Source organism: Carassius gibelio, chromosome B4 (genome assembly GCF_023724105.1).
Source record: "Carassius gibelio isolate Cgi1373 ecotype wild population from Czech Republic chromosome B4, carGib1.2-hapl.c, whole genome shotgun sequence".
Lineage (NCBI taxonomy): Eukaryota > Metazoa > Chordata > Actinopteri > Cypriniformes > Cyprinidae > Carassius > Carassius gibelio.
Window position 1 is genome coordinate 27,425,128 of NC_068399.1, and position 16,948 is coordinate 27,442,075.

Sequence of the window (16,948 nt, forward strand, 5' to 3'; positions counted from 1 at the left end):
GTAAATAAATAAATACATTTAAATAAATTAAAATGATAAAATATTAAATGTTGAAATAATACATAAATAAACATCCTTGTCCATTTATCGAAAACTGATTATTTTTGGTCAGGTCTTAATTTAATTATAGTAATTATCATATTTAAATAGCCACTCTTTCATACTTGGTGTGAAGTATTTTGTGCAAAGATAAAAAATAAAAACGTCTTTTAGCTGATTATATATGGGTTATATGTTGGGCTAAAATAAAGGTTGAGTACAGGGAACGATGTAATAAACGTTTTTGTGACCTTTAAATAACCATGACAATAAAAACGTTTCAACGTTTCAGAAATGTTCCCACAACGTTTTTAGAATTTAAATTTGTCAAGTGGGAAGCTGCTTAACGTCCTTACTGTTTAAATTGAATTTTTTTATTTCTAATGAAAAATCTCGGTCATATTTCAAATACTGAACAAAATACGTTCACATCTGTATAATAATGTTGATAGTTTAATTGTGTGATCCAACCAGGAACGTTTCTTCCTTCTTCCTGTAAGTTTCGTTTTCCCTCAGATTGAATCACTCGCAGTGTTCAGAGAATCACTCGCCGTTCGGTTCAGAGAATCAATCGCTTTTCGGTTCAGAGAATCAATCGCTGTTCGGTTCAGTGAATCACTCGCTGATCTGGAGTCGGTGTTCAGAGAATCACTCGCCGTTCGGTTCAGTGAATCACTCGCTGATATAGAGTCGCTTTTCAGAGATTCATTCCGAATCGCATATAAACTCTGGGTGGTTCGGTTCGGTTCGGTGTCAGAAATCATGGCGGAGGAAATGATCCTGAAGGTTTTGTGTGGGAATCACGGCTCAATGGAGTACGAGCGTCTTTTGGAAATTTCATACGGATTGAAAGAAATATCCGCGGATAATTCCCTGGATAAAATCCTCCAGCGCAGAGACATCTTCACCGTCATTCAGCGAAGCGAAAGCAAAGAGGTTTTCGCCCAAACTACCGTCAAACTGTGTAGAAGGAGCGAGTGTGTGGAGCTGTGTGGAGACCTCCACCTGTGTAAATATGAGCTGATGATGGGGCGCTGCAGCAGGTAGATCTGGGGCAAGTTGTCACACGATCATATTAAATCATGTCTCACTGATTGTTCATGAACGCGCACAAACACACTTTACTATCAAAACAAAGGCATGTTTGAGCTTGTAAATCAACAGATGTAACGTGTTTTTGTTTAGTTAGAGAACGATGGAAAGTGAAAACATAACGTCCCTCCAGTAACGTTAATGTAACGCGTTAGTTACTTGTTCAGAGAACATTCATAAAGTAACATTCTCATAACCACATGGCATATATATATAATTAATTAATTTGGTCATTTATTTTCAAATGTATTTTAAATGTTTCAAAATATACAAAATATCCCAAAATAAAATGTGCTAAATTATTTTTCCAAAATCCTTTCATGTAGATGTATTTTCGACTAGTACATTTTTGGCAATTTATTTACAAATATATTCCAAATAAATACATTTCAAAATATAAAAAAATGGCCAAAAATAAATTTGTTAAATAATTTTTCTATAATTTTTTTTAAAATATAAAACAGTGGTCAGATATAAAAAATACAATCTCCAAGGTCTCCAATGATATATAGTTTGTCAAGATTAGTTTAGGTTTTGTATAGAATATTACGGCTTTAAATATGTAATGGCTTTGGGCCCATCTGTGACACTTAAGGGGTTAAAAAAATCTTTGTTTTGGCAATTTTTTTGTATATATATATTTTAAGATTTATATATATATATATATATATATATATATATATATATATATATATATGTGTGTGTGTGTGTGTGTGTGTAATATATATGTTTCATTCAAAAATATTTTGCCCTAAACATTTCAATCCAAGAAATTAATAGATTTTTTTTTTTTTTTAGGAAAAAGGTGATTTGTTGTCTATAGCACTTGACTTACATATGAATTACATTTGAATAAATTAAATATGGATCATCATTTCAAATGTTCCAAAAAATTATTATTACAATAAATTGCATAAACAAAATAATTGTAGATCTAATTTTGATCTCAAAAACATATTTTCTTGCATATGTAAATGATGAATGTGATAAAATGCAATGTTTTCTTGACATGCATATAAAAAATAAATGGATGTTTTGGACCTTCTGACAGCATTTAGAATGAACACCTCCGAGGACACGGATTATTGTGTGTGTTTCTGAAGGCACAGCTGCAGTTACGGACACCAGCTGATGTCTGAACACAACGTGAGGATCCTGAGAGCTCATGGGATGATCCGTCTGAGTCGACAAGATCTGTGTGTGATGTTTCTGCAGTCCGACAGCGGCCTCCTGCCTCCTGTGAGCATCCACACGCCACACACACGCAGTGCTGCCAACTCACTCTCAGATGCTGAAGGCAGGACCATTAGTATATAATGACTGTGTATTCAGGATTTATAATAACTAAAAAAATCTAAAAACATCAAAGCAATAAGCCTCGAAGAAGCCATGGTTTACAGTGACTCTATAACAGCTAAGGGGCGTTGTTAAGCACGATGCGAAGTGGATAAAACGGTTACTACATATACGTAAGGTTTCAAAAAAACAAAACCAAGCAAATAAAGTATAATGATGATATTAATAACAACAGTATTCTTCCACCAAACAATGAAGCTCCTCAGAATCAGTTGTCATTACAACAAAGTGGTTGCCGAGCAACACACAAACGTAAACAAAGGTGTCTGTTACTTTGTAGCGTAAGTCAGCTTTGAACGTGGCTCAGCCAATCAGCATCAAGCACCGGAACTCTTCAGTTTATAATAAAATGTAACTAATATAGTATTAAGTTTCAATAGAATTATTGAACATTTTATTTATTTATTGTTTACCTGAATTTAAAATTGCACGCTGTATTTTCTGTTTTTAGGTTAGGACTTAAAATTACTGGTACTTTTTTCAATTTTTCTATATTATTTTTTTAAGTGACGAACAAGTGCAGGAACAAAGGTGTTCTCATGAATGAAGAGTTATTATTGAACAATTGCCAATAGCAGTTTAACTCCCGTGATATGTGTACTGTTAGACACCTTTGATTGTAATTACACCTTGTGCCCTTTTATCATTTGAGTCACAGCTGCTGAAAGTTGACAAAGTAATGCGTGGCTAGGTGCATGAAATATTTGCTGAGCTCGAGTCCAGCGTGTCGCTCTGTTCCTCAGGTGTGCACCGCGTACAACCGGCGTGGAAGCTGTCCGGACGGAGAGAAGTGCTCGAGGCTGCACGTGTGTGAGAGCTTCGTCAGAGGACGCTGTGCAGACACGGACTGCGGACGCTCGCACGATTTCCACGAACCGCACGTGAGAAAAGTGCTGCGCTCCAGAGGAGTGTCTCAGCAGCTCATGAGCTCTCTGCCCTTCATCTACCGCAACATCCTCACGCTCAAGACCCTCAAGACCCTCAAGACTCAACCGGACCACAGAAACACAGACGTCCAGCCTCACAGAAGCTCTGACGCTGGTATCATCTTGAGAAAATCATCTTTAAAGTTGTTCAAATGAAGTTCTTAGCAATGCATATTACTAATCATACATTAAGTTTTGATATATTTATGATAGGAGATTTACTAAATATATTCAAGGAACATGATCTTTACTTAATATCCTAATGATTTTTGTCACAAAAGAGAAATTTATAATTGTGACTCATACAGTGTATTGTTATCTATTGATCCAAATACACCTGTGCTACTGATGACTGCTTCTGTGCTGCATGGACACATATGAATATAATAATTATGCATAAACGCTACGTATTTCTCAGCTGTGACATTCGTACATTTAACATGTTCTGTTTCCTCTCCTCAGAGACTGAGATCTGTCTGTCGTTTGTCAGAGGATTCTGCGGAGCAGGTGTGTGTTATTAATAAAGACCTAAAGAGGTCCGGATTCAACCTGAATGTATCGATTTAGTCAAGTCACACTTATTTATTTATACAGCGCTTGATACAAGACACAACCTCTTCTGATGTCACTTCACCTCATGAACATTCTAAAAAAGTTTCTTTTGTAACCTTTAAAAAAAAACAAATAGAACTGGCCGTGTAACGTTATATGAATATAAAAAAATAAACTTTAAATAACATTATGCTTGGGGTGAAAATAGAGTAAGTAAAAATATAAGAAATATTTATGTTAGAAATGTTTTTCGTGACAAGTTCAACATCTTAGAATCATTTCTGCAAAAAAAAACAATTGTTTACATTTGATTGAGTTAGTTTTATTTTAAGTAACACGGATGTTTGTATGCTTGTGGTTTTAGTGAACAATAATAACCTCTCCGGTGACGTCTTGCACCGCACCAACCGGTTTTATGATCATTCCAGTCATATTTGAACACCACAATGTTGATTACAAATAAACACTGTTTAAAGTGACCGTGTGAATAGAAATAAGACACGGCGCTCTTGATAGAGTTGCAGGAATGCATCAGTGAGATTGTGATGTCTGTGTGTGTTTCTGTCCGTCAGATAAATGCAGTAAAACACACTGTAAAATGCCTTATAAGTGGGAGGTGAAGGTGGGCGGCTTGTGGCACGATTTACCCAACAGTGAACCGATCGAGCGAGATTACTCCCAGCCGTCCAACATACACAGGTAACCTTCACAGGACAAGACATCTGCTGCTCCGAACCCAACACATCTTCAAAACTACCAACATATGATAGAAATAGATCCTGAAACCTGCAAGATCTAGGTCTCTTCAACGAAAGCCAATGCAATCGAAATTAATAACCCTCAATACATACAGAAGCAAAAGCAGTTTAATCCAAGTCTTCTGTAGAAGAGACACGATCGTGTTCTATCAGTGAACTACAATGAGCTCTACATAAAGAATAAAAGATTTAATTAGCTCTGTTTGTCATATAAAACTATTGCTTTATTTCTTATTCAATATGTTAGTCTTAATTTTTTAAATCGAGACTTTACTATATAAATAAAATCATATACAATGTCAGAAGTAAATGAAGTAATTTCCTCCTTGCTTCAAAATTAAGCGAAAGGGAGAAAAAACTGTCCTTTTCATAACCTCATCGCCAGATTTTTTGTTTTTTGTAAGCTAATTTTAGGATATTTTTCAGAAATCAAGAATTAATATATTTTTATCGATTTAAAGATGATTTAGATTTTTGGACTGGAAATCAAAGACAAAAATCTGAAGAAAAATGTTTTTTATCGTAGTAATACTGTAGTAACCATAGTTTTTTTTTTAGTGCATTGATTACCATTTTGCATAACCAGAGTTTCCTAAAAAAAAAAAAAAAAAAAAATTGGGGGCAGGGGGGGTTATTTGTAGTAAAACCATGGGTTGAAATACACACAGAACTTCATCAAGCTGTAAAATTCAGAGATTTTAATCGTAACGGAGAGAGAATTAAAAAAAAAAACTAACTAAAGCCACTTGGGCCCCAAACAAACTGAATTGGAGTCTGGATGTAAAGCCTGTCTGAGTGAAGGATGCATGCTTGTATGTATACAGTTCTGGAAACGAGCCGGTGTGCTTCGAGGAAATGACTCTGGGTCTGGACGAGGTCCGGCGTCTCTCCACACAGTCGTCTGTTCTCCTGCCCGGCTTCGCCCTCACCACCCGCTGGAGCTGGTTCTGGAAGGACGAGTACAAGCGCTGGATCCAGTACGGCTCGATCGTACGTCACGCTCTGTTTACTGTGTGTGTGTGTGTGTGTGTGTGTGTGTGTGTGTGAGATCAGCTGATGATGCTGCTCCTCTCAGGCGGAGATGCACCGGTTGTCTTCGGTCAGCAGCGAGCAGCTGGAGCTCAGATATCAGGAGTATCTGCGGCAGGAGCAGGAGGACGCTGGGATCAAGTTCAGCGCGGGGAACCGCTTCTACGAGCTCCGCTTCACAGGTTTGCTTTGAGTGAGACCACCGTGCCAACCTTACTTACTATCCAGCTTGTTAACTTCAGAAAGTTTCATTTATACGCGGTTAGTGTTGATGATGATCACGTTATTTTATGAGATGCTTGTTTCTGTGTCTTCCTCGTCTGTGTTTTTGATCAAATGATACTAGACTCGATCAGGAGATGTGTAATAGCGCCCCCTAGTGTATAACAGTGAAAACATGGAAAATTCTGTGTTTGGAAGTAAGTTAAGATAGTAGTAATAATAATGAAACATGTTAGAAACGTGTTAAAAGATGTTAGCAACATACTTAACATGCTAGCAACATGTTAGAAAGATGCTAATTCATGCTCACAATGTGCCAAACATGTTAGTCATGTGTTAAAATGTGCTAGAAACTTGTTAGTGTTAAAACATGATGGCAACAAGGTGGCAATGTACCCGATATGTTAGCCATTTACTTAGCATGTTCCTAACATGTTTTAACATTAGCATATTTCTAAGGTGGTTGTTAAAACATGTTTGCAACATGACAATTCTTGATAGTATAATATAAAACATGTTAAGAGTGTAAAAACATGCTATGAAAATGTTCATGTTAGCAATGTGCTAAACATGTTAGACACAAGCTAATTCATGCAAGCAACATGCTAATTTATCATTAAATTATGTTGAGAACATGTTAGTTCATACTAGCAACATGTTAAAACATGTCAGTAACATGGTAACTGATCTTATCAATGTGTTAAAACACTAGAAACAGGCTAGCAACATGCAAAAAAATGCTTGCAACATGCTAATTCGTCAACAACATCTGTAGCATGCTATCAACATCCTAATTCATTTTAACAACATGTTAATTAATGTCAGTAATGTGCAAATAATAGTTAGCAATGTGCTACCGCATGTTAGCATAGTGTTGACATGCTAGCGACATGCTAATTCATGTAAGCCATGTACTAAAACATGCCGGCAACATTGTGATGCAAGGTAAAACATATTAGGAACATGCTAATTCATGTTAGCAACATGCTAATTCATGTTAGCAGCATGCTAATCAATTTCAGCAATGTACAAATAATGATTAGCCATATGTTACCACATGCTAGCATAGTGTTTTCATGCTAGCTACATGTTAATTCATGTAGGCCATGTACTAAAACATGTCGGCAACATTGTGATGCATGTTAAGAACATGCTAATTCATGCTAGCACCATGCTAAAAGTTCCTTGCAATGTGTTAAATCATGCTAGCAGTGTGCAAAATCGTGCTTTAAACTTGCTAAAGCATGTTAGTAACATTAATTGACTTTAAAACAAACTTCAAGCTCTCCAGAGTTACTTTTAAACTTTCAGAACAGTGTTTTTTGTCAAGCCAACATCACAAGAATGTTCACAAAGCAGTCCTCATCTAGTTACTGCTAATCTTGTGCACAGACATGAAGCAAAGAAACGAGGTGAGCGGCACCGAGAGGCCTGTGAGGCGGCGGCCCGTGTTCGTCTCGTCGCTGGACGTCCAGATCGCCAGAGCGAGGTGATGATGCTCTCCGTCTCCGGCAACGTTCATGTCAAGCTTTAGCCGGTTGTTTTAGTGTTCTTCTGCCTGATCTTGTTTTCCAGATGTTGCGGATCCATTAAAACTTGTTTTTCGAAAGGCGTTCCTGGATTTTGGGACCAAAATGCCGTTCCTGATTTTGGATTTCAGGTTGGGATTTTTGCCTCATCATCACACTGCAAAAATATTTTCGTCTTGTGTCTTGAGAGGTTTTCGGTGCATGATCTCTTGTTTCTCTACAGAGAGTGCGTCTCCTGCCGTCTCACAGGGATTACGTGAGAGTCCACGAGCGCTTCACACAAACTCTGAAGGGGTTTACTGTCCGTCGGATCGAGCGTGTGCAAAACAGGGAACTCTGGGAAGACTTCATGATGTGGGTATCAGAACTGATCATCTGCCGGAGATCATCCATCTTTCAGTTTGCATAAACATGGATTTTTCCACAGAAAAAAGGAGCGGATGAAAGTTACGAACAAGCAGGAGAAGTTTGGCGATCGGCTGTTATTCCACGCCACCGAATCGTCTCTCGTCGAAGATGCATGTCTGAGAAACATTGACTTTGAGACGTCGGATTCAGCACCGTATGGACGGGGTATATAGATATAATTTGTTTTTGGATTTCTTTACTGATCCCACACTTTCGAGCGGCAGTGTATGTAGAGTTGAAGCTTTGTTCACAGACTTGTCCTCCGTTCTGACAGGGATCTACTTCTCGAAGGACTCCAGGTACTGGATGGAGCGAGCGGACGGCTCTGACGTGAGGCTGATGTTCGCCTGCAGGGTGCTGGTTGGGTTCTACACCAGAGGAGCGGCTCATCTCCGTCATCCTCCGGCCAGAAACACTGATGGACGTCTCTACGACAGCTGTGTGGATAATCCTCGAGACCCGGCTGTGTTTGTAGTGTTCGACCGGTGTCAGATCTATCCAGAGTTTCTGATTAGCTTTGAGGACAGTAACAAGTGTTTCCTGCCTGAGATCGCTCGGGTCCACACGAACGAAGAGCAGAGCTCCATCAGTTCTCTCGAGGCTCCAGAACACACTTCATCCTCCGACAGAACAACAGAACCGCTCATCACGCTCTCAAGATCAACATTAGACACACACGTGGGCACAAACACTGCACTTCCTGTCTCAGATGAACTAATTTCCACTGCACTTCCGGTCTGTGCTAAAAGTGACTCGAATGCACTTCCTGTCTCAGCTGAATGCATTTCCATTGCACTTCCTGTCTCAACTAAAAGTGCCTCGAATGCACTTCCTGTCTCAAGTGGTAGTGCCTCAAATGCACTTCCTGTCTCAAGTGAAAGCGTCTTGAATGCACATCGTGTCTTAACTAAACGCATCTCCACTGCATTTCCTGTTTCACCTGAGGACTTTTCCAATGCATTTCCTCTCTCAGCTAAGTCTATTTCTTCAGCACTTCCTGTCTCAGGGAAATGCATTTCCACAGAGCATCCAGTGTCAATTAAAAGTGCCTTGAATGCACTTCCTGTCTCAAGTGGTAGTGCCTCGAATGCACTTCCTGTCTCAAGTGGTAGTGCCTCGAATGCACTTCCTGTCTCAACTAAAAGTGCCTCTAATGCACTTCCTGTCTCAAGTGTTAGTGCCTCAAATGCACTTCCTGTCTCAAGTGAAAGCGTCTTGAATGCACATCCTGTCTTAACTAAACGCATCTCCACTGCATTTCCTGTTTCACCTGAGGACTTTTCCAATGCATTTCCTCTCTCAGCTAAGTCTATTTCTTCAGCACTTCCTGTCTCAGGGAAATGCATTTCCACAGAGCATCCAGTGTCAATTAAAAGTGCCTCGAATGCACTTCCTGTCTCAAATAAAAGTGCCTCGAATGCACTTCCTGTCTCAAGTGGTAGTGTCTCGAATGCACTTCCTGTCTCAAGTGGTAGTGCCTCAAATGCACTTCCTGTCTCAAATAAAAGTGCCTCGAATGCACTTCCTGTCTCAAGTGGTAGTGCCTCAAATGCACTTCCTGTCTCAAATAAAAGTGTCTCGAATGCACTTCCTGTCTCAAGTGGTAGTGCCTCAAATGCACTTCCTGTCTCAAATAAAAGTGTCTCGAATGCACTTCTTGTCTCAAGTGGTAGTGTCTCAAATGCACTTCCTGTCTCAAATAAAAGTGTCTCGAATGCACTTCCTGTCTCAAGTGGTAGTGCCTCAAATGCACTTCCTGTCTCAAATAAAAGTGTCTCGAATGCACTTCTTGTCTCAAGTGGTAGTGTCTCGAATGCACTTCCTGTCTCAAGTGGTAGTGTCTCGAATGCACTTCCTGTCTCAAGTGGTAGTGCCTCAAATGCACTTCCTGTCTCAAATAAAAGTGCCTCGAATGCACTTCCTGTCTCAAGTGGTAGTGTCTCGAATGCACTTCCTGTCTCAAGTGAAAGTGTCTTGAATGCACATCCTGTCTTAACTAAACGCATCTCCACTGCATTTCCTGTTTCACCTGAGGAAATTTCCAATGCATTTCCTCTCTCAGCTAAGGGCAAATCTTTAGCACTTCCTGTCTCAGGGAAATGCATTTCCACAGCGCATCCAGTGTCAATTAAAAGTGCCTCGAATGCACTTCCTGTCTCAAGTGTTAGTGCCTCGAATACACTTCCTGTCTCCAGTGTTAGTGCCTCGAGAGCACTTCCTGTCTCCAGTGTTAGTGCCTCGAGAGCACTTCCTGTCTCCAGTGTTAGTGCCTCGAGAGCACTTCCTGTCTCCAGTGTTAGTGCCTCGAGAGCACTTCCTGTCTCCAGTGTTAGTGCCTCGAGAGCACTTCCTGTCTCCAGTGTTAGCGCCTCGAGAGCACTTCCTGTCTCCAGTGGTTGTAGTCCTGTGTCTCTGAGCTCTTCAGTGTCGTCCTCTCATCAGCGATCTGGAAACTCTTCAGAAGCTGCACACAGCAGGAAACCTGCAGCGCAGAAGAACAGCTGCAGTGTCATGTGATCCGTACTGGTGCCACAAAAATGATTTTCATACTTTAATGTCTTTGTCTTGTTTTCTATAAACATCTGAACGGTCTTGAATCAAGATGCATTTACAATTAAAATAGCTTAATAGATCAAATGTAAAAAATTTTGTTAAAACAAGCAAAAGTTTTTGTTTATATGATATATGTACTGTTTATTCATTGTGTCACACACACACACACACACACACACACACATACACATATATATATATATTACATACTTATTTTGAATATGATTAATCATGACTAATTGTTGCCCAGCGCTAAAAATAATCTTAATACAAAGGCTAAACAAGATTATTTTTCTTGCCCCATTGGCAGATATTTATGCTTGTTTTAGACAAAATATCTAATATCTTCAGCCACGTTACATAATAAATCTTGATTCTAGAATTTTAAGATGTTCATGCTAGAAAACTTTTTTTTTTTTTTGTGCAGTGTATTCGCGTGTCATAACGTGCTAAATTACTGCACTGTATTCAGTGAGAGAAATAATATTGAGTTCAAAGTCTTAAGTTATTAATGGAAATGTTTCAGGTTATCAGGATGTTTATGCATGTCATATAGACATAGCAGTTAATTATTGATCTGTATCAACAGACACCGTGCATGTCACACTGATACTGAAAAGCTTTCCTGATGATTAGTGAGGAAATCATCTTATAATCTAGTCATAACTGCATGGTCACAGCATTTATACACGTGCAAGACTAAAACACTTAGGTTTTGTTGTTGACTTCTGATATTTAGTTCTGTCCTGGTCAGATTTGGTTTGGTTTCTGTCAATTCAAATGCAATAAAAGCTGTCACCAATCTGCTCTCTGGTGTCTGTGGTCTTTTTATATTTTACTTTACATGTATGCATTTGTTAGATGCTTCTATTCAAAGCGACTTACCTTGAATTTTAAGGTACGCCTAATAAGTAATGCATTTGCATCCTAAAAATGTCATAGTTTGTTCTGGCCTTGCTGGTGGTTTGATCTCTTCAGGCGACATTAAAGAACTCAGACTGTCAGAATCTAGTGCATCGTGGGATTTTTTTTTTTTTTACATTATTGTCTTTTGATTGTTCATGTGTTTCTGTTTTAGGATCAAATCAATCTTCTGAGTCACAGAGGTGCTACAGGAGTCCACCAGGGCTGGTCTCTGATTATTTTATTAAGCACTAATATAAGAATTTTATAAAGTAGCAATTTTGAAATGTGTTCAACTGCTTCAATCCTGAGCAGCTCGTCCATCGCTGCTCTGCGCCTGCGCGCGTCTCATTAAATATTCATGAGGAGGGACGCTGGTCCAATCGGTTGCGAGTGAATTAATACTGAGCGCGAGCTGCAGCTGGAGTCGGTGTTACAGAGGTAAGGTTGATTTTGCTGTCTGTCTGTGAGGGAATCTCTTCGTATATCCATCTATTTTTTTTCTTCAGGTCTTACAACAGACTTTATTCATTTCTGCTTTATTTAGTCCTCCCTTAGGAAAATATCTGAGCACTTGCTAGTCTTGTATCCAGTGTCAATAAACGAGCGTGTATTTCCTTTTTGTGCTGGGAGCCGTTAGGCTTCTTCGTGTGTGTGTGTGTGTGTGTGTGTGTGTGTGTGTGTGTGTGTGTGTGTGTGAGAGAGTGTGTTTGAGAGAGAGAGTGTGTGAGAGAGTGTTTGAGTGTGTGTGTGTGTGTGAGAGAGAGTGTGTTTGCGAGTGAGAAGTGTGTGTGTGAAAGAGAGTGTGAGTGAGAAAGTGTGTTTGATAGAGAGTGTGTAAAAGAATGTTTGTGAGAGTGTGTTTAAGAGAGTGTGAGTGTGTGTGTGAGAGAGAGAGAGTGTGTGTGAGAGAAAGAGAGTGAGTGAGAGTGTGTGTGACAGTGTTTGTGAGAGTGTGTTTAAGAGAGTGTGAGTGTGTGTGTGAGAGAAAGAGAGTGAGTGAGAGTGTGTGTGACAGTGTTTGTGAGAGAGTGTGTGTGTGAGAGGAGAGTGTGTGTGTGTGTGAAAAGAGTGTGTGAGAGAGAATGTGTGTGTGTGTGAGAGAGAGTTTGTGTTTGAAGTGTGTGTGTGAGAGTGTGTTAAGAGAGAGTGTGTGTGTGAGAAGTGTGTGTGTGAAAGAGAATGTTTGTGAGAGTGTGTTTGAGAGAGTGTTTGTGAGTGTGTGTGTGTGTGTGTGAGAGAGAGAGTGTGTGTGAGTGAGAGTGTGAAAAGAGTGTGAGAGAGAATGTGTGTGTGAGAGAGAGTTTGTGTTTGAAGTGTGTGTGTGAGAGTGTGTTAAGAGAGAGTGTGTGTGTGTGTGAGAAGTGTGTGTGTGTGTGTGTGTGAGCGAGTGTTTGTGTGTGTGTGAGAGAGTGTTTGTGAGAAAGAAAGAGTGTGTGTGTGAGAGAGAATGTGTGTGAGAAAGAAAGTGTGTGTGAGAGTGTTTGTGAGAAAGAAAGAGTGTGTGTGTAAGAGAGAGTGTGTGTTTTAGTTGAAACTGCTGAGAAATTGAGTTTTAAATAATTAATAAAACAAATAATTTACAAAACATTATTTTGAAATCACAAAAAAGTAGAAGTCCTATAAATCTAGCACTCAACCCTAAAGAACATTACATTATTATATAATAATAATTTTAATATAAATGTGTATATAAGCATGTTTATTTTTTTATTATTTTAACATATTGCCTCTAAATGTAAGGAGCAGTGAGTGTGTTTGTCCTCTAGAGGGAGTATGAGACGGTCAGAGCGTTTCCCTCCAGACACTGGGCTACACTCACACAAGTAAACCAGATGATGTCTGTCCGTCTGTCTGCTGTCCATCCGTCTGTCTGTCTGTCTGTCTGTCTGTCTGCTGTCCATCCGTCTGTCTGTCTGTCTGTCTGTGCATTCCTGAGTGCAGTCAGAGTGTCTCTGAGAGACGACGGGCTGCTTTTCAAGCTCTGTTGCTCGGTGTGAGGAAAAACACACACTCACACTCAAAACACACTCGCGCACACACATATACTCTCTCTCACACACACACTCACTGTCTCTCTCTCTCTCTCGCTCTCTCATCTCCATTTTCAAGCAACTCTTGCACTTTAAGTTTGTTTTCATCTTATACTCTGAACAATTCTTTTATTTGATGTCTCACTTAGTGCGTGAGAATATGTGTGTGTGTGTGTGTGTGTGTGTGTGTGTGTGTGTGTGTGTGTGTGTGAGTTGTGCTCTAGAGAACTGTAGAGCAGTCTGCTAGTTGATTAACGAGGATCCTGTGCTGTTTTTCAGGGTCAAGTACTTCAGAGGACAGAAGCTGAATGACGAGTATGAGATCCATGTGGAGCAGGTGAGTGTGTGTGTGTGTGTGTGTGTGTGTGTGTGTGTGTTCTAGTGTGATTCTCCTGTGTTCACATGTGTGTCTCCAGCCCAGCGTCTAGACGGCCACTGTTCCAGCGCTGATAGCATCTCTGACTTTACATCTGTGAACCATTGTGTGTGTGTGTGTGTGTGTGTTTACTGAGCTCTGCTCTTCAGAGGAACAAACACACACATCATCTTCATCCTCATCATCATCCTGCTCCTTTAACATGCCGAGGATAGTCATGATCAGTGCTTCTCTAGCAATAGCTTTTTTTTCATTGCTTTATTATTGTTTGTTTGGTTGTTTTTGTTTATTTGTTTGTTTGTTTAAGTGGACTTAAGTTAAGATTTTACTTTATTTATTTATTCAAGGACAATAGTTATTTGAGTTAATTTATATTTATTATTTAGTTTATTGGCACTCTATGATTCTTTAATTAGTCTCTTTAATGTTCTTATGTATTTGTGTTAAGTCATTTAATTATATTTAGTATTTGTTTAGTATTACTTTAAGATTACTTAATTTGACTTCTTAAGGTATTTAAAAATTGTTTATATGTTTATTTATAATTTATTGAAATTAATTCATATTATCTTATTTTACTTTGATTATTTAATTGGAATTTAATTTATGTATGTATTTTATAATTTATATTTATAATTTCTTTATTATTTATGATTTTTTTAATTGGACATCTTAAAGTTTTTAGTTTGTTTTTTAGTTTATATATTTATTTATACTTTATTTTAATCAGTTTATATTTATTATTTAACTTTTTTTACTTCATGATTATCTAGACATGATTAAGGACTTTCATTTCTTAATTTATTTTAGTTAAGTAATCAATTTACATTTACATTTATTTAGTATGACAATGATTTTTAATTAGACTTCTTAAAGATTATATTTATTTATTTATTTAAATGTATTATTTTATTTTTACTTTATGATTATGTCATTGTACTATTTCAAGTTTTTATTTATTTATTTAATATTCTGTTCTATATTTTGCATATTGACAAGGATTTTTCATGCCTCGTATTTCATTCAAAGAGATGATGGAGTGAATCGTGATTCTGCTGATGGTTTAGTTCTCGTCAGTGTTTGTCTTGCCTTATAAGGTATCATCTAGTGCTCAGACGTGCCCTCAGTAGGGACCAGCCAGATTACACACTCACACACACACACACACTAGATGTTTGTAACAGTACATGAAGCAGTACGCTGATAAAACACACAGATCCACAGCTGGAGTTGAGCCTTAGTCGACCTTCATCTGGACGCTGTTATCTCCGGCTCTTAATAACACTCCACAGAGACGCTTTGTGCTGTTTGTGACGTCACGCTCCGGTAGCGTGTTTGCAGTCTTGTGAGCTCCTGCTGTTTGTCCTGATGTTCTTCTGGAAACATCTGCTCAGCAGACCACAGTCCACCTGAGCTTCATCTGCTGCTGGACGCTCCATGTGTTTGTGTTTGTGTCCTCCTGACCTCAGAGCAACTCCAACTATATTTACAACCAGAAAAACAAGAAATCATGGCTTCATAAAAACAGTATTCATATATGCATTTAATTCATTAATAATGAATTAAAATGGAAATTTATTTATTAATTAGTTCTTATTTTGATGAAATTATTTTTATTATTTATTATATTATGACTTTATTTATTTCTACTACCCAAAGATTTTAATGGAAATTCAACCAACAAAAAAATAATAAATGTAAATAATAATAATAATTTTTAATTAATTAATTCTTATTTTAATGAAACTATATCTATTATTTATTAAATAATGACTATATTTATTTCTACTACCCAAGGATTTTAATGATAATTCTAAAAAGAAAAAGAAAAGACAAAAAATGGCAAAATTAAAATAATATTAATTATACTTTTTTATTGTTCATTCATTCATTCATTCTTATTTGAAATTACATTTATGATTTATTATATTGTGACTTTATTTATTTGTACTACCAAATTATTTTAAAAACCAATTAAGAAAGCAAGCAAAAACTTTAATAATAAAAATAATAATAATACAAATAAAATATATATTTTTAATTCATTTTTATTTTTATGAAATTATACATACTATTTATTATATTTTGACTTTATTTGAAATCCTAAAATTTTTTAATTAAAACAAAAAAAAATTAATAATAATACAAAAATAATAATAATAATGGTCTTTTCTGTTTTCATTCATGTGACTTTATTTATTTGTTTATTTTATTTATTTATGCTCCCAAAAAGATTTTAATGAAAATTCTAAAAAGAAAAAAAAAGAAAATTACAAAATTGAAATAAATAAATATTTAAAAAAAAGGAAGGAAATCTAAAATAAGTGGTTATATTTGTGCTGATGACATTATGTAGAGATGCAGTTTACAGCATCTGTGATCGCTCGCTCTCGGTTTGTGTGTGTGTGTGTGTGTGTGTGTGTGTGTGAGCGCTGGTCATGTGATCGGGTGAAAGGCACCTTGCATTCTTCACCCTAATGACACCCATTAGCTTCAGCTCCAAAAATACCTGCCAGTTTCCAGATGAGATCATAATGCCAGAGCAGAGCGCGCGCGCGTGTGTGTGTGTGTGTGTGTGTGAGAGAGAGAGAGAGAGAGAGAGAGAGAGAGACTGTTTGGAATGACTACCATTGGTCTCAGACTAATGTTGAAAAGTGAAATGCTTCAGAAAGAGTCTTTTCAGCTCACCAAAGCTACATTTATTTGATAAAAAATTAGGGGTGTGTGATATGAAACGTATACGTGTCTGTATATTAGATGTGTGCAGGTCTTAAAGGGACAGTACGCTTATTAAATATGTAGCCTACTGTCAACATAAAGGTAATCCTTAATTTCTGTCATTATTTATTCACTGTCACGTTGTCCCAAACCTGTAACTCATTTAGGTTTAATATATCTTTGCAGTGAGTAAATGGTGGAATAAAAATAAAACACTATAATCACTCACTGCTCTTGACTGAAGACATTTAATACAGTTGCTTTAGGAATCAGTTCATCCAATCAGAGCTCCGCCTCTGTGCCAGCGGCCAATCAGAGCTCCGCCTCCGAGCCAGCGGCCAATCAGAGCTCCGCCTCCTAGCCAGCGTCCAATCAGAGTTCCGCCTCCGAGCCAGCGGCCAATCAGAGCTCCGCCTCCGAGCCAGCGGCCAATCAGAGCGTCCGATGCGTGTGT

At 37.9% G+C, this 16,948-nt stretch overlaps 1 protein-coding gene and 1 long non-coding RNA gene across 10 annotated transcripts in view; both read left to right on the forward strand.

Moving 5' to 3' along the window:
* The first annotated feature begins 710 nt into the window (after window positions 1-710).
* On the forward strand, window positions 711-11,271 carry LOC127956840 (protein mono-ADP-ribosyltransferase PARP12). 9 transcript variants are annotated; one of them, XM_052555077.1, is made up of 14 exons: window positions 712-1,082; window positions 2,235-2,370; window positions 3,231-3,528; window positions 3,876-3,920; window positions 4,538-4,664; window positions 5,548-5,713; window positions 5,799-5,934; window positions 7,367-7,463; window positions 7,550-7,634; window positions 7,727-7,857; window positions 7,931-8,076; window positions 8,186-8,702; window positions 8,967-8,993; window positions 9,093-11,271. In XM_052555077.1, the coding sequence occupies exons 1-14, from the start codon at window positions 802-804 to the stop codon at window positions 10,426-10,428; spliced, it is 3,528 nt and encodes a 1,175-aa protein (XP_052411037.1). In that variant the 5' UTR covers window positions 712-801; the 3' UTR covers window positions 10,429-11,271. The 9 variants fall into 9 exon arrangements, with proteins under 9 accessions (XP_052411030.1, XP_052411031.1, XP_052411029.1 ...); XM_052555076.1 differs by lacking the exon at window positions 8,967-8,993 and adding an exon at window positions 9,000-9,026; XM_052555070.1 differs by having other exon boundaries at window positions 711-1,082; window positions 8,186-9,026.
* Window positions 11,272-11,678: 407 nt separating this feature from the next.
* Window positions 11,679-16,948, forward strand: part of LOC127956733 (uncharacterized) — a 42,352-nt gene continuing 37,082 nt past the window's right edge. Inside the window, exons 1-2 of the long non-coding RNA XR_008153626.1 lie at window positions 11,679-11,808; window positions 13,680-13,737. This is a non-coding gene — a long non-coding RNA (uncharacterized LOC127956733). The remainder of the gene's footprint in view (window positions 11,809-13,679; window positions 13,738-16,948) is intronic.